Genomic DNA, 379 nt, shown 5'->3' with positions numbered 1-379 from the left:
AGTAGATCAACCCGTAAACCTAGAAGAAGCACGTCAACAGAAGAACAAACTCACACGCAAACTCACGTGAATTAAGAAAACACGCATCAAATGAAAAAGAAAATCATAATTCTAAATCCATCGCCTAAGAAGACACCCACAGGACGTCAACAGAAGCGCCGCCATCGTCAAGTAGGTGAACTAACCGGCTTAGGGCTCCTCTTCATAGGCCAAAGGGGTCGTGTCCTTGCCTAAGCGATGGCGTGCGATGTAGTGCCTCGTCTTACTTACTTTACGCGCGATGTAACGGCAGAGATAAGGTCTATAGCGCTATGTCGGGACTGACTGGTGACGGTATGTGGTGTATATATGATGGATTCGTGTAGGTTTATCCGTGTAC

General features: G+C 46.7%; 1 protein-coding gene across 1 annotated transcript in view; it reads left to right on the top strand.

The window, feature by feature from the left end:
- Positions 1–311: 311 nt before the first annotated feature.
- Positions 312–379, top strand: part of LOC119585346 (zwei Ig domain protein zig-8-like) — a 61,944-nt gene continuing 61,876 nt past the window's right edge. Inside the window, exon 1 of the mRNA XM_037934018.1 lies at positions 312–333. Within this exon, the coding sequence (XP_037789946.1) occupies positions 312–333 (22 nt within the window). The remainder of the gene's footprint in view (positions 334–379) is intronic.

This window comes from Penaeus monodon, chromosome 19, assembly GCF_015228065.2.
Source record: "Penaeus monodon isolate SGIC_2016 chromosome 19, NSTDA_Pmon_1, whole genome shotgun sequence".
Classification (NCBI taxonomy): domain Eukaryota; kingdom Metazoa; phylum Arthropoda; class Malacostraca; order Decapoda; family Penaeidae; genus Penaeus; species Penaeus monodon.
The sequence above is the reverse complement of the archived record's forward strand: the minus strand, read 5'-3'. Positions and strand labels throughout refer to the sequence as shown.